The 25,021-nt window shown below is 41.1% G+C and overlaps 1 protein-coding gene across 9 annotated transcripts in view; it reads right to left on the reverse strand.

The window, feature by feature from the left end:
* CPEB3 (cytoplasmic polyadenylation element binding protein 3) overlaps window positions 1–25,021 on the reverse strand; it is a 202,824-nt gene that overhangs the window by 170,003 nt on the left and 7,800 nt on the right. For 7 of the 9 annotated variants that reach the window (XR_016388119.1, XM_089897930.1, XM_089897929.1 and 4 more), the window contains exon 1: window positions 2,553–3,741. Coding sequence is in view for 8 of the 9 variants with exons in the window: in XM_089897930.1 (XP_089754056.1) it covers window positions 2,553–3,707 (1,155 nt within the window). In the remaining variant the exon portion in view is untranslated. Of the gene's footprint in view, window positions 1–2,552; window positions 3,742–3,800; window positions 4,059–25,021 lie in introns of those variants that run through there. The other 2 variants (XM_089897928.1, XM_089897927.1) reach the window with 2 other exon arrangements.

A 25,021-nucleotide genomic window follows, 5' to 3' on the forward strand; every position in this document is an offset into this window, starting at 1 on the left:
CTACTGTTGAGAGCCCCTTTTAGCTCAAAGAGTCTGAAATAAAAAAATTAAGTTGGTATTCTATGAAATACAGTCCTAGATTTAAAGAAAAAAATCTTATTTGTCAAAATAATTTTTTAAAAAGTCATTAGGAGCTACTTAAGTTATTTTCTCTTTTGTAGAAAAATGATTTAAATAAATATATAAACATGTAAAATTCTGCACACAAGACTCAAGGTGTTTTTGTTTTTTCAAACTTAATATGCTTATCAACACAAACCAAGTCTGATAATTTTCCAAGCCAAAACACAGCCAGGTTACTCCTACTCTGGTTCTAATATTGCTTCAAAACCCTGAAGCTCCATTTTAAGTAAGAAAAAGAAATGAGACATAAAGTCCATGTAATTCTTCCTGAGGCCAAATTTATAAAGCTCAATTTTCAATTAAATCTCTCCTCCTACAAATCTTTTGGCCATCTTTCCCTACTCAATAGCACTACCAGGGATGAAAAACAAGAATCCAAACTCAATCCAGTCCATCTGGCTCTCATTAGCATGGCTGGTAAATGGTTTGCTGAGAAACAACTGGCAATCCCCACATAACTTGTCAATATCAGTTTGGGGGAAATTTTATGGATTTAATCTCTCCCCAGTTCCCATTTCTGGAGATAATCAAAAGCTAGTTGTATTCAGATTCTACTCTTAGAAAAAGATAATTGATGTCTACACTATCAGCTTCCAGGCCCAAAACCTCCCTGTTAGATTTTAGGTTATCCTCTAAGAATGGATTTGGGTAGAGATCATCAGAATAATACGAGGGACTATTAGAAAAAGAGGGGCTCTCCTACCAAATGCAGCCTCCCTGTCCAGCCCCCCCACCACACACACACACACACACACATATAAAGAAATTCCAGAAAGCAGAGTCCTCCTTTTCTCTAGGGATCTAATCCCAGCGTGCAGTCTCTTCATTTTATTAAAACAAACTTTAGAATAATGGGGAGAAATATACCTTAATATTAAACTCTTCCATTCCAGAAGGGCCCCTGTAAAAATGTGTTAAGACTGTCTCATTAAAAACTCTCATACACATAATTTATGAGTTTCAGGGACCCCCCCCCTTGAACTGTTGAGGTTAAAAATCCTTGCTTTAGTTTAGAGAATCATGTGCTTCTTAATAACCCTATCTCCTCCTTCATGGATGGGAGCCATGCCAAACATCACATCTGAAATGTAAAGAGCAATAAAATGAAGCCTCCAATTGCACCTGATGCTTTAAACTAACTCCGTCAAATGTCGGTTCTGCCATTTTTCAGCAATGCTCAAAGGATTTCTGTTTCATTTCCTTGGATCCAAAGATCCAAACTGGGTCTTATCCAAAGCCCTCCTCTCTCCTTCCTTCTTTTCTTTTTTAACTGAGCCTCGCAGCGTATGGCCAAATCAATTTGTAAGTGAAGGGTGAATGTTTACCTGAGAACAAAGCCCTCCAGTGAACACTCCCCCTTACCACCCCTTTCCAACTCAAGATGTCCAGGACACTGCCAACCGATGTGGCCATACACTGGATCAGAAAGCGAGAACAGAATAAGGACACTCCATTCAACCTTTTTGTCTGGGGCACTTCCTGGGTTTTTCATTGGCATTTAACACCAAGACACAAGGCTCATTTTTCATTAAAGTTGCAAGACTTTCACTTTGCCCAGTTTCAGATGGTGTAATTGATCTGCATTGTCTTCTTAAATAACCCAATTGAAGGACACTGCAGCTTTAAATATTTCAGCGCTAGCTAGCAAATAGTCTCCATTGCAATATGGCTCTGAAGGTCGCGTCCTATTGTCTCTTTCCTCTGGAAAAAAACAATTTCTAAGTCCTCCTTCTAGGTAACATAGGAAGGGTTATCCCTAGAATTCCCACTCTTCCATCCTGGTCCCTGATAGAGTTCCAGTGTTTATTGGAATCTCACACTCATAATTTTCCCGGCAGGGGCAATATGCTGATTGCTATTAATGATGCCAGCACCTTCGCGAGACATAAACACATGTGTTCACATTAGTTTAATTGAGCATATGCAACTGTCTGAAATAGCAACACTCAAGGGCTGTTAACCCCTTTAAGAGTGGGGCCAGAGTTGTTTGGGAGTGGACGGCTTTCAGGAGGCACCCTGAGCCCGGGATTGCATAACGTGAAATGTGTAGCTACTTAAAACGACAGAAATCTCAGCCTACTCATCCTGGGACTATGACGGCACCCTGCCATACACTTGCAGCTTTTCTTGTCGAAGGTGAAAAGAAGAGGCACAAGCACAATGAAGGAAAAAATAAGCTAAAAGAAAAAGGCTCTTTTCTATCTTGTCAGGGTGCATATATACGATTCCTCCAGCAGTCACAGCGTTCCCCCACCCTTGTCCCCGGTCGTGGAACAGCCCCAGTGAACTGAAGGGTCTGGAAAAGGGCAGAGCAGTTGAACATCAATGCCTTTTTTAAAGAACAAAAATCAACGGCCTATTAAATGGCAGGGAAGACAAGGCAAAGGGAGCAGAGAAGGAAGGCGTGTGCAGATGCACTGGAGCATTACCTGAAATGGCAACAGATTGTTACCATTGTCCGTCCGGAAAGCGTTATCCTCCATCCAGGACTTGGAGGTGAGCGGGGCCGCGCGGGGGAACTTGGGCGGCGCGATCACGTTGCTGGAGAAGGGCTTTTTGAGCGGCGAGATGGGGTTGAGCGGTGAAGGTACCCCGACGCCCACGCCCACGCCCACGCCGACCGCCCGGCGAGGGTCCCGGCCCGCCTGCAGGCCGCCCCACGGGTTGGACGGCGCGCTCCAGGCCGCGTTCACGCTCTGGTGCGTGTTCCAGCTGGACGACGCGGACGAGGCGGCGGCCGCAGCGGCCGCGGCGGCCGCGGCAGCCGAGGACGAGGACGGCTTGCTAGTCATGATGGGCTGGTGGCCGTACGCCGCGGCAGCGCCCCTCTGCGCATAGGGCGCCTGGCTGGGGCTGGCGGGCGACCGGCGCTGCTGCGAGGGCTGCGCCTGCTGGGGCTGCGCGGGCTGCGCGGGCTGCGGTGCGGGCGGCGGCGGCGGCTGCTGGTGGTGCTGGGTCTGCGCCAGGCTGATCTGCGGGGAGAAGGTGCCTCCGAAGACTGGGTTGACGTGGTGAGGGAAGTTCTGGAAGAGCATGGTCCCGTTGACTGGCGTGATCCCCTGGAAGAAGCTGTCCTCTACCGCGTTCGTGGTGCCCGTGGACCAGGTGCTGCCGAAGGACGGCGACAGCGACGCGCCCGGCGCCGCGGGCTCCTGCGGCGGCGGCGGCTGCTGAGGGGGCTGGTGGAAACCCAAGCCCGGCAGGAGCGGCGATTCCATCTGCATCTTGTCGGGGCCGTTGGGGGCCGGCGGGGCAGCGGCGGGGCTGAGGGCCGGCACTGCGCTGCTGTCCTCCGGCTTGGGGGTCTCTGAGGACAGGGGCGTGGACGGGGCTTCGGCTGTGCCGGGCTCGGGCTGGGGCTGCTGCTGCTGCTGCCGCTGCTGCTGGGTCTGGGGCTGGGTTTTGCTTTTGTCCATCAGTAAATCATCCTGCATGGTTTGCGCAGCTGAAACGGGAAAAAAGAGAGACGCGTTATTGTCAATGTGTTCGTTAATGCCCCTTGCTGAAGCGGGCGGGTGTTTTACTTGCGAAAATCCAGTGCCACCGCTATTAGCCAATTGCAATGCAAATCCATAATCTCCCATTTAGAAGAACAGGTCGGGCTGGGGGAGCGAGGGGGGGTGCGGGGGGGGAGAGCTCATGCAAGGTCTCTAAAAATACTCTGAGAGCGTCTTCACCCTTTCTGATGTCTAGGTTCCTTTTCTGTATTAGTGAGAGATGTGCTTATAAGACAGAAAGACGGCAATTTCGCCACGTCTCTTTTCCCTTCACCGGAACTCAAAGCGTTCACCCTGCAATGAGAAACCGATTCTGGTTCCTGTTTTTTCCCAAGCACCACCCTCCCCTAGCTATTTGCATACGTCAATAAATACTGCTGCGTCCTTCAGCAAGGTTAAAAAGACACCGCACACGACCCTTTCTACCCCCCGCTCCGGCACTTTAAAGAAACAGAAGTCTTATCCCCCTTGATTAGCAAACTGCCTTCTTGCCTCGATAATTGTTTCATTTAGCAGCAGCGAACCACGAGGGAGGAAATCCTTGGCATTTGTTAGGAGGAGGACTCAGCTGCACAATCATTCTCTGGCCTCCCAGGAGCTGCAGCTACTCCATTTTGTTAGGAGACATTAAAACAAACAACAACAACAAAAAAAAACACATTGTTCTTAAAGAGGTAAAAATCTACTGAAACATTTTCAAGTGCTTGCTTCTTGTTACTCTAAGGATTAGGGTTTTTCTGCTTATTCTCCAATTTTCTCGTCTCCAATTCTGCCTCACAAGAGATTTTTTGGCATCTCAGTGGTTCAGGTCTCAACAGGAGCCTGAGAATTTCTCCGCAGAGTGAAGAAATGTTCTGGTTGGATTTAAGGTCAGAGAGAGAGAGAGAAAGAGACGCGGAGGGAGGGAGGAGGGAGGGACGGAGGGAGGGGGCGGGGGACTGTGACTATGAGATGGGGTGGGGGCGGGGCTTTTAAAAAATCCCTCTGAGATTTAAGTAGAAAGTCAAGATAATTCTGGGGTTGCCAGATTTTTCATTTTTGAAGCCTCCTGCTACTGCCTTGGTCACAAGACTTTGGCAAATTTAGAATCCATTCTCTTATCACTAGTATTAGCAGTGAAAGATTATGGTTTGAAGACCCTGAATTACCAAATGCTAGCTAACGTGTTAAAAATAGCATAGAACAAAGTCCCCAATTCTCATACATTGTAATTATAGTGCATTGCCATCACTGCTTCATTTAGCCATATAAGGAGAGTATGGTATTTTCCATTTCGCACAGAAGGGCTATATTCACCTCTGCCATACAGCATGTTTTATCATTCAAGGATGAAAATAGTCATCGCTCAAAACCAGGAGATTTCCATATACGTAGTTATCACTGAGTTAGCTTGTCCCTTAGAGCACATTAATTGTTTTAAATATATGAATATTACAGTGCTAAGACCCTGAAAACAAGTATTTTGAAGTGTTCAAGGAGCATATGACCAAATATACAATTATTTTTAGATGATGATTCAGTATAATTGCAACAAAGTTATTAATATGTTTAATGTAGTTAATTAACTCAAGTTAATTAACCTGGAAAAGCATCTTTCTCAGGACACTTGTAAAGGGCATTCAGATACACACAGAAGTTCTGTCTTTGGACATTCTCACGATAATAAATGTTGTAAAATAAATGTGTTAGAAAATGTCTGTGCTTCCCCTCCCAACTATTAAGCAACATATGTCAGACTAAGAAATGGGATTAAAAGTAGTTCTACTGTTTTATTAAAGAGTATCTTTAAAATGGTTAATCTTTCATTTCAAAGTTTAATACATAGACAAAATAGTGGGCTCGAGGAAAAGCTTCACAGCCACCTTATTCTCCTTTCTACTCCTCCCTCCCTGACCCCCACTCCCAAAAAACCCAACCCAATATAATACACATCACAAATTGCCAGCTACTACCAATAAAACCTACTTAAGATTGACTTTGTGTTCCTCAGTTCCCTTCGTCTAAAATAATGGCTTTGATCAGTATTGTAAAATATGACAAAGAAGCAAGCAGAGCTTGGATTCACAACAGCACAAAGTTCTATTGCTGCCAAAGGAAATGGACACAGAAAGAGACATTTTCATCCTTGGTTTAAGCAGTGCTGCAGTAAACCATTATAATCTGGGATTTGAGTCTCTTCCAGTGTGCTAGAATTGTCTTTACAACAGCCATATCATCATGGCTGAAATATGCATTCGATTAGAATTTTAATATCACTCAGCTTTTCCAATGCTTGTATCAATGCTTTCTGTTAATGCCTTCAGTTTAAACTATATATCTGTGGTGGAAAAATTAATGCTGTACTATAGCAAAAAAGCCAAAAAGTAAGCTAGACTCAGAATATTTTAAGGCTATAAGTAATATTAATATATTTATTAAATTAAAATTTTTTTATCATACCAGGAACACCCATTTCTCTTTTCAACATTTCTTAAAGACATGAATTTCACTGCCTGCATAAATTCACTCTGTCAAGGTCAAGACCCATCTTTAATAAATAAGACCCTTTTAAACAAAAGATAAGCAATAGATGAAAATAACATTTACAAAGTTAATATGCAATGTCAGTAACTGCTTGTACAGTCTGTTCCTTTGGGTGGGTTTTTTGTTTGTTGGGTTTTTTTTTTTTCTTTTTTCTTATTTACAGCAGAGTCCGAGAAATAGATACCTCCTTCCCCTCCCCCCACCCCACACACAATAGATCTTCCTCTACATGCAATCACCCAATCTCAAGTAACAAATTCTTAGCAGCAGTTACCTTTGAGGGTCCAGTTTTTAAGGATCGATAAAATTAAAAAGTGTACAGTATTTATTTTCTTCTTTCAGGTTGATTATGTGACCGCTCTGGCAAGAGCACTTTGACAACTGTAAGAAGAGAGGGCATGCGCACACAGGGAACTGTGGGGGCTGAAGTCCTTAGCTAGGTCCGCTGCCCGACTGAAGAATGTTCCGCTAGGAAAGGAGGAAGTCTCCAAAATACTGATTCCACGGGAAAGAGGTTGTGCCGATTACATTGTATCTTCCTAACCAATCTAAATCACGAGTTGTTAAGATGAACACGGGGGAAAATAAACCGATTTGTCAACTGATTTAGGAGGCCAGGTTAAAAGAGAAACTGGATTCTAGGACACAAAATAAAGAAACCCAGCAGAGCTACCTTAAATGGTATTAGAATGGTAATGACTGGGTAGCCAGCAATAGGAACCCTACCACAGCAAAAGAGATGGGGTGGGGAGGAATAAGGAAGGGAGGAGGCCGACTACTAGGGAAAGATACTTAAAATCTGACCATACTTAAAAGACACATGCTTAATATTATAAAATGAAAAGTACCTTAATATTAAATATGATATAAACCTTGGAGGTCAGGTTAAAAATAGGTTTCAGTCACAAATTTTTGACATCTTATCTATCCACCAAGATTTCTTTGTATTTGAAATGAAGGCACAAATCACTTACTTCAAGATTCTACTTCATATGCTCGAAATCAACTCACCTCCTTATTTTACTTGTCAAAATGAAAGTTTACCTTGCATTATTCATACAATGATCAATCAAATAAAATTCAACTCTTTTAAGCTAAAATAGTGTTTGGTTAAACATTAAAAAAATATTTGACATGTTTAGAGTTTCACTGTATAGGGCAGTGACTTCTTTATTCAAGACAGAAAGTAGATACAGTTTCTATCTAAAATTTTTTTTTCCAGTGTACATTTTTCCTATCTTAACCTCATAACTCCAAGGCTGGAATCTCATAACATCTTATCAACTGGTATTATCTATAGCTTCTGAGAGCAATAGTTCAATTACCACTATGCTCACATAGGCAGAAGATATTATTTCTTGTGGGATCTGGTTCAGTGCCATTCACCCAAGAGGTTCAGAGTAAATGTCAGTTGATGATTATGCTGATTGGACTTAGAACTAACAATGTTAAGCACCATTTAAAACTGTCTTATTTCTCTATTTCCCCTCTTCACCAATTACAACTAAAGTAGTATGACCAGAGACTACCAATTTGCAGCAGTTAGTAGTCTTTGTTTCTAGTTATTTCTATGGAAAAAACCAAAACTAACAATTTAAGAGGAAAAAATCATTTTGAATGAATCTGCCAAAAGCTCTTTTTAAAAGAACTAAATAAATTATCTTCTTATTCCTACCGTGAACTCAGCGTATATTCCCCTTTTTTCTTTTCTTCCTTTACCTTCCTAAAGAAAGCTTTACCTCTGCCAACGTGCTATACTAACCATATTCCTTACAGAGTCTGTAAAGATCGACTCATGGCTAATCTTATTCCTGAATACTTCCCTAACCTACCAAACTTCTACATTTTCAAGTACTTCAATTAAGTTAAAAGAAAAAAGTTCCCTCATAAAACTCTTATAAAGACTTGTTTTAAGAAATAGATTTTTTTTAATTATTTGAAATTAATATGTCAAGACTACTGGTAAAGTAGAAATTCTTAAGTTATGCAGGTTGCTTGAAAATGGTTTACCTGGGCATTTATCAATCCGCTTGACCCCAAGTACAGGTCTACTAATAATTCTCACAATGAAGAAAAATAAACTTTGGCCTCTGACTCTTTGATAAATGACAATAAATAATTAGCACAGCCCATACTTAACATAATTTTATTGTATTTGAAAATGAACTATCTCTGCTCTTCCGTTCCTAAAATGAGCCCTCAAATTTAAAAGAAAATGACTCATACATATATACCAAGGTGTAAGTAAATACCAAGCAAACAATAAATTATAGGAGGACCCCTAACAAAGACAAAGAACTTCTCCACTGAAATCTTGTTTTTTATTTAACCAAAAAGGAAGCATTTTCTGAAATTTTGTCTTTAGGTCACAAAGCTTAACAATAGGCCCCTTTTGAATAGTCATGGAAGGCTGTAAAAATAGAGATTGCACTTGCAAAGTTAATTCATTGAGATATACATGGGTCAAATACATTTTTCTAGGCTTCCTTCTTTCCTTTCTTTCCCTACTTACATCTCCAGCACAATGCTTATGAGTCCCAGGTAGTTGGTGGTTGCTCCATGTACCCTTGCTGATAAGTGAATAAATGGGTAAATGAATGGATGGATGAAGCATAGTTTTTGATTATCTAAAACAGCCAAGGTTTGGGACTTCCCCGGCAGCCCAATGGTTGGGACTCAGTGCTTCCACTGCAGGGGCGAGGGTTCGATCCCTGGTCAGGGAACTAAGATCCCACATGCTGCGCAGAGCGGCCAAAATAAACAAATAAATAAAGTTCATTTAAAAAATAAAAATAAATAAAACAGCCAAGGTTTGAGTATTAAATTATCCTCCATTTACAAGAGCAATTACTTTTTCATCAGCTGCAAGAATCAGAAGTGTTATAAAATAGAGCACAATTTTGGACCTTTATGATGCTCAGCAGTATGCAGATCATTGGATTATTATCATGAAATAAGATTCATTAAGCACTAAGTGAACAAGGAACTTTGTTCCCATCTAAGAGTTTACAATCTAATAAAGACACACACCCTACCCCTCCACAAAAACTGCTTCATTAAGTTCACAATAGCCATTCAGAGCTAAGTCTAAAGGATGTTTTGTTAGTCTTATCTTGCTTGACCTTGCAGCAACATTGACATAACTGACCACACTTTCTAGATATACCTTCTTCCCTTGGCTTCCTTCAAGTTGTCCTTTCTTGGTTTTCTTACATTTGGGGTTTTACTCGCTTGCCCACATGTGCACACACACGCTCTCTCTCTGTCTTCTTTGCTAACTGACTTTAAATATTGAGTTCCTCAGCACTCTGTCCTAGGCCCTCTTCTCATCTCACTTCATTTGAATGGCTTTCCCAACTAAAAGGAAAGGACCAGGCCTATTTTTATTGACAGCTATATTCCCAACATCTATCACTGTGCCTAGCACATAATAAATAGGTATTCCGGAAATATCTGTTGAATTAAACTTACATTTGTATGCAACGGGCAAGGATGCCAACACACTCTAGGTGGCAAAAAATAAATAAACCTAGAGGGATTTACACCACCAGATATCAAGACCTATTATAAAGCTATAATAATTAGATTGTGTGGGTATTGGCACAGGATAAGCAAATAGACAAATGGACCAAAAAGTCCAGACACAGATCCACATATGTATAGTTGTTAAGGAACTGTGGACCAAAACCACCCACCTTGGCCAGGCACGATGATAACCGCTTGCCTGAGTTGTCTCACAAGAGGTCCCGATAAGGAACATGGTGCTGCCTCTGAAAACTAACCGGGAGAATTCGGGAGGGGCCAAAAGAGGGAGGAGACGACCCACCTCCCAGACTCCTTCACGCTGGAATCCATCTTGGCTGAGATGCACGCGCCACCAGAAAGGGCCCTGAGTCAAACTGTGGGCCAGAGATGATTGGCCAGAGACAACCCAGAAACTAACCCCATTACCATAAAACCTAAGACTGCGAGCCACGTGGCAGAGCAGTTCTCCTAGGCTGCCTTACCCTGCTGCTCTCCGCCTGGGTTCCCCTTTCCAATAAAGTGTCTTGCTTTGTCAGTGCATGTGTTTCCTTGGACAATTCATTTCTGAGCGTTAGACAAGAGCCCACTTTCAGGCCCTGGAAGGGGTCGCCCTTCCTGTAACATGGTGACCAGATTTATAAAAACAGTAACAGGGCTTCCCTGGTGGTGCAGTGGTTGGGGGTCCGCCTGCCGATGCAGGGGACGCGGGATCGTGTCCCGGTCTGGGAGGATCCCACATGCCGCGGAGGGGCTGGCCCCGTGAGCCATGGCCGCGGACCCTGCGCGTCCAGAGCCTGTGCTCCGCAACGGGAGAGGCCATGACAGTGAGAGGCCCGCGTACCGCAACAAAAAAACCAAAAAAAAAACAAAAAAAACCCAGTAACATTGCAGTAAAGAAAGGATGGTCTTTTCAATAAAGGATATTGGAGTAAACTGAATAACCATATGGCAAAAAAGAGACCTTCATCCTTATCCCACCATACACAAAAATCAATTCCAGATGGATTGTGAGTCTAAATGTAAAAGGTAAACAATAAAGCCTTTAAAAGAATATTTTCATGACATTAGAGCAGGCAACAATTTCTTCAACAGGTCACAAAAGCAATAACTATAAAGGAAAAATTTAATAAACTAAACTAATTAAATTAAGAACATCTGTTTACCAAAAGTCAGAGTGAAAAATCACAGAATGGGAGAAATATATGCTATATATATTTTTTTCAACAAAAGACTTGTAATTCAAATATATAAAAGACCGTTACAAATTAATAACAGTGAACATCCCAAAGAAAAATGGGCAAGAGACTCTAACAAAAGATATTCAAATGGCCAAAAAGCACACGAAAAGGTGCTCTACATCACTAATAATCAAAGAAATATAAAATACAACCAGAATGGCTAAAATTGGAAAAGGCAGACAATACCACACATTCACAAGGATGTGGGGCAACTCATTCTCAAATACTGCTGATGGAAGTATAACTATACAACCACATTGCAAAACTATTTAGTAGGATCTATTAAAGCAAACATTCACACACCTTATGACCCAGCAATACTGCATCTAGATATATGCCCAATAAAGACGCAAACATATGTTCACCAAAAGACACGTTCAAAACAACATTATTGATAATAGCCCAAACTTGGTAACAACCCAAATATCCATCTACAATAGACTGAATAAGTAAATCTGTGATAGAGTCACATAATGGAATATCATAAGGCAAAGACAATGAATAGATGCCAACTCTATAAAACAACCTAGATGAACTGCATATATACAACGCTGAGTGAAAGAAGCCTGACACCTAAGAATATATACTATATGATTCAATTTATATAAAGTTCTAATAAAACTAATTTATGGGGCTAGAAGGCAGCATGCTGGTAACTTCTGCAGAGCAATAATGATTGACGGGGGATATAAAAGGGGGCTGCAGGGGACAGGAATAAAGACGCAGATGTAGAGAATGGGCTTGAGGACACGGGGAAGGGGAAGAGGAAGCTGGGACAAAGTAAGAGAGTGGCATGGACATATATACACTACGAAATGTAAAACAGATAGCCAGTGGGAAGCAGCCGCACAGCACAGGGAGATCAGCTTGGTGCTTTGTGTCCACCTAGAGGGGTGGGATAGGGAGGGTGGGAGGGAGACGCAAGAAGGAGGAGATATGGGGATGTATGTATATGTATAGCTGATTCCCTTTGTTATAAAGCAGAAACTAACACACTATTGTAAAGCAATTATACTCCAATAAAGATGTTAAAAAAAAGGGGGGGGGCTGCAGGGATGCTGGTGATACTTTTTTTTTTTTCTTTTTTTTAATTTGGCTGCACCGGGTCTTAAATTGTGGCATGAAGGTTCTTAGTTGTGGCACACGGGTTCTAGTTCCCTTATCAAGGATCGAACCCGGGCCGCCTGCATTGGGAGCGCAGAGTCTTAACCACTGGACCACCAGGGAAGTCCCTACTCTGTTTCTTGAACTGGACACTGTTACACAAGTGTATTTACTTTAAAAATTCTGAAAACGGACCACATGATTTTTGCACTTTTCTACATTTTTGTTATACTTTCTTTAAATTTATAAAACATATACATGTATTTGTAAAGGTTAACTATCTTCTCTAAAGGAAAGAGGAAAAAATAGCACAATCTGGCCATATAGGGAGGGGAGCCTTAAGTCTGGGTCATCTAAGCTAGAGAAATAAACTGGGGAGTTCCTATGTGCCAGACTTGTATTAGAGGCACTAAGTGCAAAGATGAAAAAAAGCCTAAATCCCTTGACTTCAAAGACCTCACAGCCTAAGGAAGGAAAAATCATTATGGTCAAGGATGGTAAATTAGATATCCCCTAAGTAATCTAGAAAGCTTTTAAGATCTTAAAGCCTAAGGCAATTTACTAGCAGGAAGTCCACCTCCTCTGAGTAAGGACCTGTTAAGCAATTCTAGATCAGACTGTTTGAGAACGGAACAAAAGAAAGGGAGCAAAAGGGGAGCCAGGTGAGTCAGGTATGGTTTGGTGGGCACTCTGAAGAGCACCTGGGGTTCTTTATGTTTCTTGACTCTCTGTCCATTAGTTTTGATTTCATTCAGCAATTTTATGAAAAACCTCCTAGCCACAAAGTAGAAATTCCAAAACTTCACCTGCTTTTTTACTGACCTTGTCTCTAAGAGAAAACAGGATATTAGGCAGTAATTTCCTCAATTTCTCAGCTGCCCACCCTCTCTTTACAAACTTATCTGCATCCCCACCCATACTTGCTTTCCTCCTACCTCAGAGGAAGCTGAGTTCCCCTACAAGTCCACACTAATCCCTCCATCTATAGCCTAGAATTCATTCCATCTAGTTTCCTTGAGACCTAGTTCATTAGTTAATTATGTCCAACTTCCTCCTTCCCATTCCAGCCTGGCCATTTGAAAGAAACCACTAAATCCAAGCTTTACTTCTTTCTCACTTCCAGTTGACTCCACAAACTTACTGCATCTGGCTTCTGCCCCTACAATCCTGCCAAAATTGCTCTTGCTACTGATCTTACTCAAATCACCAATGACCAACTGACACCTTTTCAATTCTTATTTTATTTGCCATTTATCCTTCATAAAACACTTGCATTAGGCAGAATTCTAAGACGGCCCTCCAAGATTCCAAGCTAGAAGGAAAACAGGAACCTTAGTCCTATAAAGGCAATTCTGCCAACAATAAGAATGAACCTGAAAGTGGATTGGACACCCTAAACAGAGAACCCACAGTCATGCTGACTACAGAACCCTAAGTTAGTAAATGAGTGGTTTTTTTTTTTTTTTAAGCCATTAAGCTTGGGGTAATTTGTTACAGATCAAGAGAAAACTAACACAACAGTACTCCACTGTCTTTGAAGACACTGCTCTCCTGGTTCTTCACTTCTGAAGTTTCTTCTCAGTCTCTTGGTCACTAGATACAGCTTCCCCCTGGGAAGCAAAGACTTCAGAGAAGCAAACCCTACCTAGTTAATGTTTTAAGTTGTTCTTCAAATCTCCTGACAGTTTCACCATTTCACTTTAAATGCTGTTCAAAGGTTGCCCTCATTAAATTGGAATCAACAGGCACCTCTCAAGGAGCTGCCTTAGAAGTATCACCAGCTTCCACAATTTCAACTTCCATCCCCAAAGTTTTAGCTACAGTTTTGAGCATTTTCCCAAGAGCATTCCAACTGCCTGCTGGACATTTCCATATTCAAGTTTTACCGTGTCACTCATCGTTCTCTATGGGACAAGAGCAAACATTTACCCTAGTATTTAGGGTTCTCTCCTTCTAATCCCAACCTATATTCTCAGATAGCACTGGCCCCACTTCTCCAGGCAAATTGGTCTACTTGTGGTCCTGAACCTCGCTAATGTTACCGATCCCATTTGGCATACCCTCTTCATCCTCTCTACTTATCCTAATCTCACCTTTCTTCAGGGCCTAGTTCAAACACCAGTTCCTAAAAACAGCATCTATCTGTACCACACATTTATAGCTTTGCATTTCTATTTACCTTTTCTGGTATAATTATGTTAATTCCCCAGCTAGAACTCTAAGCTTCTTGAGGGAAGGCACTGGAATTTATGCTTTTGTTCTTCCTCAAAGTCAGGTAGAGTATCCTGCAGGGAGCCTAGTAATTAGAGCTAACATTTATTGCGCATATACTGTGTGCCAAGTGCTTTCTACTTATTAGTTCATTTAATCCATGTAATAAACCTATGAGGTAAGTACTGTTATCGTCCCTAATTCGAGATAACAAAATGGAAACTTAGAAAGGTGATTTACCTGTCCATACAAGCAGGTCCTCTTGTCCTACTTCATCTAAACAGCCCAGCAGATAGCTTGGGCTTCAGAGGTGAGAAAAGAGGGCAAATTATGGTTCAGAAAATTTTCTTTCTCCCCTTGACGCAAAGCTTTTATACAATGACCTTCACCTGAAAACCAAAGATAAATTCTAACCAAAGGATTCCAAATTCCACCTATGGGGAAGACCCAGTCCCACTCCAGGGTGCTCTAAAAACAACATGATTGTTTCCAAGAGGATGAATCATCAAAAGAACTGATTTTAGTCTTATATCTAGAGAGTAAGGCTGGTCCAGGCCTGAAAATGATGGAGAAAATCTTTCCTGGCCACAATCTCTACAGACGTACACAATAGGTGTTGTACAAGTTAACGAGTCACCAAGATCATCAGAACCAAAGGGAAGGACAATGGTCAGAATGTCTACCCAAGTCATCCTTGGATCCTGGTATTTGAAATCAGGTAGTGTTTGTGTGATATCAGTGCTTTACATTCACAGAGGGAATTAGACTTTACCAAACTCCTTCAACTTATTATCTCACTTGATATTAACAGCCCTGTGCAGTGGAAAGACGGCACAGACAGGGCCCTCGCGTTTGCTTCTGCAGTGCACCAGAAGGCTGGCCAAGGAGGCTAGTAGAGACTGAAATCTACATGCTCTGGTCACCAAGCTCATGAACCTTAGTGGCAAAGCTGCTACTGCCTGGAGGAAAAGGCATCCTTTCCTAATTTCCACAAAGGGACTGTATGAATAGGTGACAGCAACAAGGATGACTATTGGGATCCCTACGGTAAATATGTGGGTATCAATTATACCTCAATAAAGCTAGAAAAATAAAGAATAAATAAAGATGTTGAAACCCAGGCTCAGAGATGTTACAAGATATAGTTAATAACAGGTGGATCCAAGATTAGAATTCAAGTCTTCCAACTTACTAGTTAGAGTTTGCATGCTTTTTCAACTATACTACAAGTCTCCCATTGGTTCAGTTTAATGTAGGCTATCTCTGTCTTCTCATGTGGCAGACTGGTATCCTCAGCACTTTGCTCCAACCAGTAGAAACAAAGTCCAGAGCTTTTTGTTGTAGTTCTGTCCTGAAGCCACAGCTGTCCTCTTACTGAGGAAGCTGAGAAACAGATATGTGTGCCAACTGTACCAAAAGGGATACTTTAGATGGATCTCCTACCACTTTTGGAAAAACAAATTAGACCACCTGTCCTAATGTTATGGATCATACATCATCACAGTGGCAGAGAGTCAACATTATTAATATTATGGGAGGTGGTGGTGTGTGGAAAGGCCATAAGGTATGAAATCCAATTATCTAAATTTAGATACTAGCATTACCACTTATTAGCTGCCTGGCCCTGGGAGATAACAATAACAAATATTCATTGAACACATACTACTTGCCATACCATGTACTTTGTTTACATGAATAATTTCACACAATCCTAAGAGGTATGTATCTTCATTACTCCCATTTCACAGATGAAGATATTGAGGCTCTGGAAAGTTCAAGTAACTTACCCTAGGTTACGCTGTTGGGAAGTGGAGAAGCCAGGTTTCAAACCCTAGCAATATGACTCTAAAACCCATGTTCTCAATTTCTTAGTCTTTGTTTCCTCTAGAATAAAACAGAGATAATAATAACAGCTACCCTACCCAAATAATCAGAATTATATTAGCATGTACAAGGGCATTTTCAATAAACTGTAAAGCAGTAGAGGTATGAAATCCAAAGCTAACACTGACATGCAGATGGGTTTATCTGGAAGGTCTACACAAGTACAGATTTCCTTGTCTCCTTTCCACTTAACATTAGGAGTCAAATGAGTTGTGTTAAGACCATGCTTCTTCGAACAACAATTATCTTGCTCCCACACATTTCTTACCTCACCTCTTTCCATATCCTGTGTTCCTACTCATGGAAGCAAAATACAGTGGGACATATCCTTAAACTGCTAGAGGGTACAGATTTTATTGTTCATTAGTTTCAACATCTGTAGCTTTAGAAAATTTCTTCACCACCTGGCAATGATGATAATGATATTTATACTAACTGATCACTTATTTATGTAGGCATCTAAATAAGTATTTTACATGCCTTATCAGTTAATCCTCAAAATAATCCTAAAATATAGAAGCTATCATTCTTCTCATTTTTCAGATAAGGAAACCAAGGTTTAGAAAGGCTAAATAATTTGCCCAAGGTGACATAACCAGTGGATGAATAAGCTCAGGTCTATTTTGACTCCAAAACTCAAGCTCTATAGCTTAACTCTTATCCCTCACATCTTGCCACACCCAGAGGACAGTGCCCACATTTTCTTTACAATCACTGCCTCCCATTGCTTTATTTTTATTTTTTTAATTAATTAATTTATTTGGTTGCACCGGTCTTAGCTGCAGCAGGCAATGCCTCCCATTGCTTTAGTAACCATATTTTTCCTACCAAAAGTCAAAACATGTGGCCTGACCATGTGAAATAATTAAACTCTAGAAAAATCCAGGACCTGTGCTTATTGGGCTTTTACCTTCCTCCCTCATACCTGACCACCTAGAACAAGCCCTATTCACATCGTTCTTGGCTTCTCTTTTGAGCTCAGGCCTGTTTCCTCTTAGTGTTAAATCCATCTCCCAAGCAGAGGCCTCCACCTAAACTCTTCACCCAAAAGCCTCAGAGCCTCGTAGAAAATGTGACCTCGACCAATCTTACCACCCTAAAAAATTCCTCTCACGAAAGAAAAAGATGAAAAGAAACGGTTTTTTTCCTCTTTTCTTTTTTTTTTTTTATATAAGTTGTCCTTGAGACATCCCTTTGAAACATCCCACTCTTCTATCAATGGGCTCTCCCAGAGAAAGCAAGGAAAAGGAAAAGAGAAGTTTATCTGTTCTCTTAAGGGAGAGGCATTGTTTGGTGTCTCCATTCTCAAGTAGCTCTTTATTGCAGTTTGCACTGTAGGTCCTCTCAGAGAGGACAAAAAGAAAGCAGAAGACCTAAACTTCATATGCAGAAATAATCTGGAAATTCACTCATTCAGCACATTTATTGAGCACCAACTATGCAGTAGGCTCCAAACATTTACTATTGCTCTCTTCCATCTAAATGCAAGATCAAGAATACTCAAAAGTAGTATACAAGAAAGAAAAGATCTTTCTACGTGGGGGAGAGGGGGAATGGTTATTGAAAAAATAAAAATAAGTAAATATCAGATAAGTGCTGTAAAGAACAAAAAAGTTGATGTGATTGAGAGAATCTGGTAAGATATTTACATTAGGTAGTCATTGAAGGCCTCAATGATGAAGTGACACCTGAATCAAGTTCACACCTGAATTAAAAGGACCCATCCATGTGAAGACTGGTAGTGGAGGACGCAAAGGGAACAGCTAATGTGAAGATCCTAATGCAGGAGGGATAAGCCTCTGAAGCAGAAGTTGGCAAACTTTTTCTGTAAAAGAGCCACATAGTAAATGTTTCAGGCTTTGCAAGTCACACAAGGTCTCTTGTTCCATATTCTTCTTTTTGTTCCTGTTGTTGTAGTTGTTTCACAATCCTTTAAAAATGGCAGTATAAAAATAGGCCTCTAGCACAATTTGGCCCCTCTTAGTTTTCTGACCCCTGCTTTAGAGGAACATCTAATCTATTGTAGCTAGAGTAAACAAGGAGAAAGTGGTACAAGATGAGGTCTGAGAGGCAGTCAGGAGCCATATGGTATAGCACCTTTTAGGTTAAATTAAGATTTTGGGGTTTTTTTCTAAGTGTGATGGGAATCCCCTGGAGAGTTTTAAGCAGGGCAGTGACATGATCTGATTTATGCTTTAAAAAGGCCATCGTGGTTCTGTGTGAAGAACAGACTGTGGTGGGGATAAAAGTGGAAAGAGAGAGATAGTTGATTAGGAGGCCAGCTATTGTATCATCCAGGCAGGAGTGAACGAGGAGGGTGATGTTAGAGACAGAAAGAATTGAACAGAGGGGAACTAAACACTCTCGATGAAAGCTCTATCACTGAGAAACAAAAACACAGAAGAATTCTTGAAATTTTACTTTAAAATCAAAAGAGTACTATAAAGAGCTTGACTAACGGAAAAATCTTCGTTACTCAAAATTTTAGCAATATTTTGACATGTTTGATTTATAGATATTTGACCTTCAGGAAGATCATCTTTTCCTCTCTCTGAATCATTTCCTCTAGTGAAATGGTTCAGTTTCTCCTCTAGTCCCTGACATTCATTGTTTTCCCCATTTCATTTACATGTATTATGAAGTATACTGAGATTGTTCCTCTCATTTCAGAGCTCACTGCAGTCAACCAAAAGAGCAAAACTGTTTGCTCTTTTAAAATCAGAGAAACTTCCAACTTCCCTTGGCAACCCGCCCTTCCCTCAAAGTTTTCACCATGAGGAAGTTGTAAATGTAGGTGGTTCTCACTCTACCCAAACTCATTTTCTTATTCTTTCTTTGATAAAAATGAAGCTGAGTTTTTGAAAATTCATCAAGGTGTACATTTAATTTGGGCACTTTTGGGGTATATTTGGGGGAGAAAACAAAAACAAAACCCAGACACACACACACACAGAGGTTCCAATGATGGCAACCTTTAGAGAGTAGGCAGATTAGATAGTGTCATAGGTTAGGTTCCTTGGAGACAGATTCTGAGACCAATTTCAAGCAAGAGATGTACTGAGGCAGGACGCAACTGGTAAATAGATCTGCAAGGCAATGAGGAAGACCAGGAGAGTCAGAGGGAGCCACTGACCCCAGAGTGGTTGCAACTTGGCCAACACCTGTGGTAGCTGAGACAGGTCCCTCAGACTTGCCTTCAAATAAGGCAAGGAAGCTGGGTCTTTGCATCTTAAATCAGCCAGTCACTGGCTGTGGGCCAGTGAGGCATAACCTGGGAGGATAACCTAAAGTGAGGCAGTTCCCTGCAACCTAAGGCAACACCCAGCAAAAACAAAGCTTTTCACCATCAGGAACTAAAATTCCCAGCAGCTGAGGGAGGAGTACATTACCCATGATGAGAGGATGTGGATTGGAGCACCACAGTACCCACTACAGAGGGATACTCAGGTGTTCTCATATAGTCATTTTTATTGTTTAATATGAATCAAGGCAGTATTTTACCATGGGTTTATAGTATTTTTATTAAAATACTCTAGTACTTTTTAGTATGCCAAACATACCAATTGGCATGACAATTGGTATTTACCACATAATACAGTATTTTACCACTTAAAGCATTTTTATGAAAAATAAATAGAGACCATTTTCAAATGTTTAGGAACATACTCTCAAAAAATACTGCTGGAAAAGTGACTCAAGTGCCATTTCAGCTGTGTACCTTTCTGCAGCTCATGACTAAACCTGAGTCATTTTTTACTCTTCCTCCTCCCTTATCAAGTCCTATGGCTCCATGATAAGACTCCTCCATCTATCCTTCTCTGTCACTGCCACCAATTCTGGTCCCCGCCTTCATCTCCTCAAACTTAAAACGTCTCCTGTGTCCAGTTTCATCCAAGTTGTGTTGGGTTTTTTTTTGGCAGGGGGGATGCTCCATTGCATGACTTGCATTAATTACTCAAATAGTCATTGAAAATCTGTGCAAGGTTCCAGGGAAATAATATTGAGCAAAAAAAGACAATCCCTCCATCTTTTATGAACATTCATTTCTAGTGAATGAGAGGGACTTTAAACAGTAAACTCCATGATAATTTCATGGCAGTTGTGATAAAAATGCTATGAAAAAGTACCAGATGTTATGAAACCATACAATGTTGGGACCTGCATTAGGGAGTCAGGGAGGGGTTTTCTAGAGTAAGTAAAATGAGCCTTAAAGAACAAAAGGATAAATTTCAAAGGAAGTATGCTCCATGCAAAGAGAATACCATGCTGCTTCTTACCGTCAGGATCTGAAGAGGAGGAAGCATGGTGTATTCAAGGAACTAAAGAAGAAAGCCACTAGCTAGCATGCTAGAGTTCAGGGTTCATTTGGGAAGCTGGAAGGAGGTGGGGAGTAAAGTAAAGCAAGATAAAGTAAGTGAGGGCAATACAAAACCATTAAAAATGGAGTTTTACGTCTGCACACCAAGGGGGGAAAGCGGCAGGCAGGGTGGTGGTGGTGGTGGTGGGATGAATTGGGAGAGTGGAATTGACATACATACACTAATATGTATAAAATGGATAACTAAAAAGAACGTGCTGTATAAAAAAGTAAATAAAATAAAATTCAAAAAAAAGGGGTTTTATTTTACTTTTAATGTTTCACTTTGAAATCATTTCAGAATTACAAAAATGTTACAAAGGGCTTCCCTGGTGGCGCAGTGGTTGAGAGTCCGCCTGCCGATGCAGGGCACACGGGTTCGTGCCCCGGTCCAGGAAGATCTCACATGCCGCGGAGCGGCTGGGCCCCTGAGCCATGGCCGCTGAGCCTGCGCGTCCGGAGCCTGTGCTCCGCAACGGGAGAGGCCACAACAGTGAGGGGCCCGCGTACCGCAAAAAAAAAAAAGTTACAAAAAAGAATTTCCCTCCACATTTCACCCACATTCTCCAAATGTTCACATCTTAAATGACCGCAGTGCAATTATCAAAATCAGAAAATTAACATTGATTCAGTACTATTATCTAATTTACAGACCTTATTTTACCAACTGGCCAACTAATGCCCCTTCTAAGAATCCAACCAAGAATCACACAATTGCATTTAGTTGTCATGTCTCCTTAGTCTCCTTTAATATGGGACAATTCCTCAGTATTTGTCTTTCATGACCCTGACACTTTATTTTTTTTTTTTGGCCACGCGGCATAGCATGCAGGATCTTAATTCCCCGACCAGGGATCGAACCCACACCCCCTGAATTGGAAGCGTGGAGTGTTAACCACTGGACCAGCAGGGAAGTCCCCTGACCTTGAAACTTTTGAAGAACACAGGCCAGCTATCTGGTAGAATGTCCCTCAATTTTGGTGTCTCTGATGTTTCCTCATGATCAAATTCAGGTCATGCATTTTTGGCAATAATACCACAGAAGTCATGTTGTGTCCTTCTTAGTGCATCATTCCAAAAGGAACATGATGTGGATATGCCCCATTGTGGTAATGATAACTTTGATCACTTGGTTAAGGTAGTGTCTGCCAGATTTCTCCACTGTAAAGCTACTATTTTCCCCTTTCTACTTAAATATCTTTGGGAAGATACTTTCTGACTATGTGAACATCCTGTTTATCAACATACTTTCACCCACTAATTTTAGCATCCATCAATGATTCTTGCCTATATCAATTATTCCTGTGGTGTTTGCAAGTGGTGATTTGCTATTTTCATCAACGCTTCTAATTAATTGGAATGCCACTATAAGGAAGAGTTTTTCCTTATCCCCTGATTTATTCATTTATTTTTAATAGCATAGACTCACAGATTCATATTTTATTCTACAGGTTACAATTCATTATCATTATTTATTATGTTACTCAAAATGTCCCTGATTTGGCCATTGGGGTCCCTTCAAGTTGACTCCTAGGCCCTTTTGACATGGCCCCATCAGTTTTTTATCACATCCCTACTTTCTGGCACTGCAGATGTTCCAGGTTCATGTACTTGTCCTTTCCTACTAGTCTAGGATTAGCAGTTTCTCCAAAGAGCCTTTGTTCCCTCTATTGGAGATAGCACTAGGTATACTCATTGGTTCTGGGGTATAACTGCCCTAGCTCCTCTTAGCAGATAGAGCCAAAAGCATATGGATGCACACATCTGTGTGTATTTATCTATGTATGTATATCTATAAAATCATTAGTTTGTATCAATACTTCCAATTCCAAACATCTCAGGGTTCATTCTCTCCTTAGAAGTGTCTCTCCCTTTTAAAAATTCGCTAAATATTTACTGAACACCTGCCAAGGGCCAGGCTCTGTGCAAGGCACAGGGGATACAATAGTGAACAAAACAGGTATGGTCCTGGCCTGGCCTCATGAAGCTTAGAAGGCATAATTCATGGATTATTCCCCTTTTCCCCAAATTGCTAAATTTATGCTTTCTGCTGGCTCCTTCTCACCAGGATTTAAACAGGCCACAGAAGGACTTCAAGCAGGCAACATGAGCAGTTCTACATTTCTTAACAAGTCATTCTACTTATGAATCGAAGGAAGAAAGAGTAAACTGGAGAGGCCAATTGTCAAACCAGTTGAAAAGGGATGAAAGCAAAGGTGGGGAGACCAATTATGAGACTAGTAAGTAGTCCCAGGTAAGAGATGACAAGCAACTGGACTAGGGTGAAGGGAGGGGGCAATGGAAAAAAAATAAATGGATTTGAGAGATATTTAGGAGATAAATGGACCACACTTGGTGACTGACTGAAGGGTAGGGGGATGAGGGAGAAGGATGACTCAAGGAGGACTCCTAGGTTTCAGGGAGTGTGTGCAGATATATTGGCTCAGATTTCCATATATTGTAAATATATGACAATATGTCTTTTCCATTAAATGGTAAACAACCTGATGACAAGAACAGACTAACAATGTATTATTCATATATTTGTATCCCCAGTATTCCCACAGTGTCTGGTACATAGTTGGAGCTTAAGAATTTGTGTTGAATAAACAAATAGGTGATCTTTCTCAGACTTACCGAGTTGAGATTTCAGCTGTAGGGTATCATATTAGTTATAATACCTTCATAAAAGCCTAAAACTCTTTTAGTAGAGGAAAATGACTTATACTGAATATCTATTCTCCCAAAAGACTATATCCTGGTCTTTTAGTTTATTACATACACTTTCTCTTCTATCATTAATTCATCTTACCCAAGAGGTAAAACCCAGAAGCTATAAAATAGAGGTAAACATTTGACTATGACAATGAAATTTCACTTCACGCCTATCAGATTGCCAAAAATTAAGGCCTATTAAGAGCCTATTCCTGGCAGGGGGTGGGTGTAAGCGGAGGCCTCTGTTTCCTCACCTCCCAAATGAGGCTACGTGGATTAGGTGAAGTGTTTTTAGACTCAAGCAGGCATTTAGTAAAGATTGACACTGCCTTTCTCTTTACATATCCATATACTCCTCCTTCGAGACCCAATTCAAACCACTCCTCCACTAGGAAGCCTGCCCAGACCACTCCAATATGCAGCAACTTCTCTTCCCTTCTCTGAGCTCCTGGGGTACCTATCTGTAAAATTCTTCAGAAATTAATCATGGGTAGTTCTGTGATTGCTCTTGCAATAAATCACTTTCTTCTTTACTTGTTATTTAACTATCACATATTCATACACTGTTCTCCAGTGAAGTCAGATACACCTGGATTCAAAGGTCAGCTATGCCACTTATTTGCTATGACTTCATCTCTCCAGTGTTCAAGTTCTTATCTGTGATATGAGAGACACAGCCATCCATCTGATAAGGTCATTGTTAGGGTTTGAGATAATGTGTGTACAGGGCCCAGCCCATGCCACATATTAGGTGTTCAATAACTAGATGCCAACAGGCAGTCGTTAAGGGCAGCTGTCAGGTCTTTTTCAAATGTCAATCCCCTCCCAGCTACAGCACCTCACAGAGTGCCTCACACATGGTTGCTGCTTTATATTTTACTTACTTATATTCCACCTTGTCCAAAAAGGACCTAAGGCAGGTAGGTGTTCAACAAATATGTTAAATGATTACAGGCCACACTTTCCAGTCAGGTGTTCTTCTTTCTTTCTTTCTTTCTATTTTTCCATAATAAGCAGAACCACCATAATGTTGTGACTTTTTTTTTTGGCCACACGGTTTGTGGGATCTCAGTTCCCGACCAGGGATTGAACCCAGGCCACAGCAGTGAAAGCCCAGAATCCTAACCACTAGACCACCAGGGAACTCCCAATATTGTGACTTTTTAAAAGCCTTTAATCATCCTTCACTTGCACCAATGATTTTTTTAAATTTAATTTAAAAAATTTAACTGTGAAATACTTGCTCATGGTGAAAATGAAAACATCATAAGGGAATGAAATGAAAAGTAGGCTTCTCTCCCCATATTCAGTTTCACCATCCACACGTAATATTAAAAAAAACAACAACAAAAAACATTTCCTATGTGTCTTTCTAGAAATCTCCTTACATACACATGCTAAGTTAAAAAAATAATAATTTGGATAACACTATAGATACTATCTACTCCCTGCTTTTTTCACTTAACATATGGGTAGTATTTATTGGTTTTGGAGTTTGGCAACTATTCAACCTTCTTTAAGTTATTAAAGATCTGCCCTGATTTAGCAGCATAAGAATATAAGCTCCGGGAGCTTCACTGGTGGCACAGTGGTTGAAAGTCCGCCTGCCGATGCAGGGGACACGGGTTCGTGCCCCAGTCCGGGAAGATCTCACATGCCGCGGAGTGGCTAGGCCCGTGCGCCATGGCCGCTGAGCCTGCGCGTCCGAAGCCTGTGCTCCGCAGCGGGAGAGGCCACGGCAGTGAGAGGCCCGCGTACCGCAAAAAAAAAAAAGAATATAAGCTCCACAAGAGCATTTTTGTCTCTTTTGCTCTCATCTATCCTCAGCACCTAGATAGTAAATG

The sequence above is a fragment of the Delphinapterus leucas genome, chromosome 16 (genome assembly GCF_059928025.1).
Source record: "Delphinapterus leucas isolate spDelLeu-1000000601 "Yukka" chromosome 16, BTC_Dleu_Yukka2, whole genome shotgun sequence".
NCBI classification, from domain to species: domain Eukaryota; kingdom Metazoa; phylum Chordata; class Mammalia; order Artiodactyla; family Monodontidae; genus Delphinapterus; species Delphinapterus leucas.